The 4,643-nt window shown below is 42.4% G+C and overlaps 1 protein-coding gene across 1 annotated transcript in view; it reads right to left on the bottom strand.

Annotated features, from left to right (window-relative positions):
• Positions 1 to 4,643, bottom strand: part of LOC101850956 (A-kinase anchor protein 14) — a gene marked incomplete in the record, with an annotated part of 12,416 nt that overhangs the window by 1,791 nt on the left and 5,982 nt on the right. The window contains 2 exon segments of the mRNA XM_013083266.2: positions 2,091 to 2,143; positions 3,477 to 3,656. Coding sequence (XP_012938720.1) covers positions 2,091 to 2,143; positions 3,477 to 3,656 — 233 coding nt within the window.

Here is a 4,643-nt window from a genome sequence, read left to right as displayed (position 1 = left end):
TACTTGACTGTCCACAACAGGACAAAGTTATCACAAAGGTATCTACTTGACTGTCCACAACAGGACAAAGTTATCACAAAGGTATCTACTTGACTGTCCACAACAGGACAAAGTTATCACAAAGGTATCTACTGGACTGTCCACAACTGGACAAAGTTATCACAAAGGTATCTACTGGATTGTCCACAACTGGACAAAAAACTTTGAGAACATTCCGGCTCTTGAATGTGGACCAAAGGGACAATCCCACAGATTGCTGAAAAGTAACAACAACAACAACAAACAACAACAACAACAACAACAACAACAACAACAACAACAACAACAACTGCAACAACAACAACAACAGCAACAACAACAACAACAACAATGACAACAACAACAACAAAAACAACAACAACAATGACAACAACAACAACAACCTCATTCCAACTCCAGGGGACATAACATAATGAAATCAAAGAAATCTGCATTTTTTTAGCTGTATGATGCGCAATTTTTTTTCTAATTTTCATTTTTTGGCTCAACACCTTTTGTGTTTATTTAAAAACATATTTGCGAGTGGATTTTACTGAAAAACATTGATGATAAACCGAAAAAAAAACCATTGTAAATTTTCAGTTACCAAAGACTCTCAGGCGATAGAAGTTACCAAACTCTGGCGGCCATTTTACTTCTGAAACCAGACATGAGCAGTGGCCTCCTTCAATGGCAAATATCTCGACTTCTATTCAACATCTATGGATATTTTTGGATCAAAAGGAAGGCAAACGAACAGGCTTTAAGGTAATACCGATAACCCCATGTGCCCAAAAATTGACGAGCGCCTGATTCCACCACATCCCGACACATTTTTACAAAACAAAAGTCACCCCTAAAGATCCTGTGCTGATTCACACTAATGGTCTACATTTGGCGAAGATTTCTCATTTCAGATCCTAATTTGCAGCCGAGAGAGAAACGATGCTGTCAGTAGATGTGTTATAGACGCGTGTTAGACGCATATTATAAAATCTTTTCAATATGTTATTAAGAAATGGTTCAATGTCGGTTTTCTGATGGAACTAAATTTTTTACCACGTAGAATTTTTGGGCCTTTTCAGCGTGTTGCTCAAAAATAGCTTTTCCAACAACTGGGGCCGTTCTTCAGACGTTCCCACTAATGGAAGGGTCAAAATGAAATTGTTTTTGAGAAAAAGCAGAATCTTTTTCTGTACACTTAACTCACCTGTGAATGAACTACACTTAACTCACCTGTGTGAATGAGCTACACTTAACTCACCTGTGTGGATGAGCTACACTTAAGTCACCTGTGTGAATGAGCTACACTTAACTCACCTGTGAATGAGCTACACTTAACTCACCTGTGTGGATGAGCTACACTTAACTCACCTGTGGATGAGCTACACTGACCTCACCTGTGTGAATGAGCTACGCTTAACTCACCTGTGAATGAGCTACACTTAACTCACCTGTGTGGATGAGCTACACTTAACTCACCTGTGTGAATGAGCTACACTTAACTCACCTGTGAATGGGCTACACTTAACTCACCTGTGTGAATGAGCTACGCTTAACTCACCTGTGAATGAGCTACACTTAACTCACCTGTGTGGATGAGCTACACTTAACTCACCTGTGTGGATGAGCTACACTTAACTCACCTGTGTGGATGAGCTACACTTAACTCGCCTGTGGATGAGCTACACTTAACTCACCTGTGAATGAGCTACACTTAACTCACCTGTGAATGAGCTACACTTAACTCACCTGTGGATGAGCTACACTTAACTCACCTGTGGATGAGCTACACTTAACTCACCTGTGTGGATGAGCTACACTTAACTCACCTGTGTGGATGAGCTACACTTAACTCACCTGTGAATGAGCTACACTTAACTCACCTGTGTGAATGAGCTACACTTAACTCACCTGTGTGGATGAGCTACACTTAACTCACCTGTGGATGAGCTACACTTAACTCACCTGTGAATGAGCTACACTTAATTCACCTGTGGATGAGCTACACTTAACTCACCTGTGGATGAGCTACACTTAACTCACCTGTGGATGAGCTACACTTAACTCACCTGTGGATGAGCCGGTTTGTTTCAAATACGTAGAAAACTTCCACAGGGCTATTCTGAAACAAAGCAAAACAAAAAAAAGAAAAACATCAAAAGGGAAAATGAATAGATGTGAAGTAGGTCAACTTTTGAAGATAAACGGAAAAATCGTGTATAGATATCTATATATATCCATTCAAATAAATGATTGCACAAGACAAAATAAAGAGACATATCCCGACTCAGAGGGGCAGGGAGAATGTGGGAAGGGGGGGAGGGGGGGGACAGAAGAAAGTCAGAGAACTAGTGAAAGAGAGAGAGAGCGCAGAGAAAAAGAGACAGAGAGTTAGAGAGAGACAGAGAGAGAGAGAGAGAGAGAGAGAGAGAGAGAGAGAGAGAGAGAGAGAGAGAGAGAGAGAGAGAGAGAGCGAGCGAAAGAAAGAAAAAGAGTCAGACAGAATACTCAGAGAGAGAGACAGACACATAGAGAGACAGAGAGAGAGAGAAAGAGAGAGACAGTCATATAAAGAGAGAGAAAGATAGAGAGACAGAGAGCGAGAGAGAGACAAAGAGAGAGAGACAGAGAGACAACTACAGTATAATCCACTTTTATGGACATGTATTGACATTTTGACATTCGACATATTTTCCAATTACCAAATTTTTCCTTCAATATCTTCACTGAACAATTTCTCTTATTTAGACTTTTTTTTCCCGGCCCACTCTGCTTTACCGACAGGCTTCCTGAGTACCTGGCGAAGCCCATGAACATAAATAGAGAAAAAGTCAGGCTAACGGTCAAGGCATTAGTTCTTCATCAAGTCCACATACCCGCCAAGTAGCCTATTGGACACAGCAGGCTTTAGTAGGTCATGTAGGGCCTACACAGTGTAGTCTCCAACACAGTACACTGCCTCACAGACGGGAGCGTCTCGCGCGCTGGGCATCACCTCCCTACCCCCACTCCCCTCCCTACCCCCACTCCCTTCACAGTGTAGTCTTCAACATAGTACAGCCAGCCAGCGGCCACAAACAGGCCTGACAAGGATGCAACAACAAAGTTTGCGCGTGTGTGTAGTGTGTAGTGTGTAGTGTGCGCCTCGCGTTGCTTGGTCTGTGGTACAGTACTCCACCCCCACCCCACCCTCTCCCCTCTGCCTCTAGTCAGTTTCACTGTGCAGTTGTGTGAGAATCAAGGGAAGCAACTAACTTTAAAGAGAGGTATTGTCTTTTTACCACTGACCTCCCCTTGTTTTGCCTCTTTGACTTTACATTTTCATTTATCGACAATTTTATATATTGACATCAAATCCACTTCCCAGAGCATGTCGATATAAGCGGATTATACTGCAGTTCAGGTGTACACTTTTCTCTCAACAAACAGATGCAACAACGTGAGATTGTGCGCACCGCTGGCCTGATCTTGGAGACGACGTAGGTGAAGTAGACAGATGCGGTGGCTCGGGGGATGGGCTTCCTGCGGGTGGGGACGCTCCAGCGCACCCGGTACGTGTAGCGTTTGTCAAACTCGTTGTCGTCTTCGCTGAGGAAGTCGACGCAGTACAGCCACGAGTTCTCGTACTTCCACGTCTGAAAAGAAGGAATTTACGGCTGGACATTTTCCTACACAGTGTAACAGAGCAAGCACAATAGATTTGTTTGATAAGTTCCCAAGATCTCTCCGGAAACAGACACCCCCCCCCCATGACCTAGACGCCCTGAGCTACAAGTCCAAGGATTCCGACAGATGGATGAGTGGGGCCGGCAAAGACTGCCGCCAGAGTACTAGATGGCAGGCCTCCAGGGGTTGAGCAGTTATTGGCAAAGAGCCCCAAGGTTCTCTCTGATACATCGCCGAGGTATCCAGTTGCTAGAAGGTGGAACTTATTGATGGAACAAATACTTGCTGAGTGTAGAATCTACTGTACAAAGATTTGCTATGTGTAGAATCTATACTGTACAAAGATTTGCTATGTGTAGAATCTATACTGTACAAAGATTTGCTATGTGTAGAATCTATACTGTACAAAGATTTGCTATGTGTAGAATCTATACTGTACAAAAATTTGCTATGTGTAGAATCTATACTGTACAAAGATTTGCTATGTGTAGAATCTATACTGTACAAAGATTTGCTAAGTGTAGAATCTACTGTACAAAAATTTGCTCAAAGTAAAAAAAAAACTGTCCCAAGGGTTCAAAAGTCCTAAAAAAGGTGTAAGATTATAATTGAACCGCCCCTTATCTTATCTTATCTCTCTCTAATGAAATTACCAAATCGACTCCACTGTACCCCTGAAATACCTTGATAAACTCAAGGATCTTCTCTCTTCCAATACCTTGATAAACTTATGGACTGTCTCCCTTGCAATACCTTGATAAACTCATGGATCTTCTCTCTTCCAATACCTTGATAAACTCATGGATCTTCTCCCTTGCAATACCTTGATGAACTTATGGATTGTCTCCCTTGCAATACCTTGATGAACTTATGGATTGTCTCCCTTGCAATACCTTGATAAACTCATGGATCTTCTCCCTTGCAATACCTTGATAAACTCATGGATCGTCTCCCTT

The sequence above is a fragment of the Aplysia californica genome, unplaced genomic scaffold, assembly GCF_000002075.1.
Source record: "Aplysia californica isolate F4 #8 unplaced genomic scaffold, AplCal3.0 scaffold00221, whole genome shotgun sequence".
Taxonomy (NCBI): Eukaryota; Metazoa; Mollusca; class Gastropoda; order Aplysiida; family Aplysiidae; genus Aplysia; species Aplysia californica.
The sequence above is the reverse complement of the archived record's forward strand: the minus strand, read 5'-3'. Positions and strand labels throughout refer to the sequence as shown.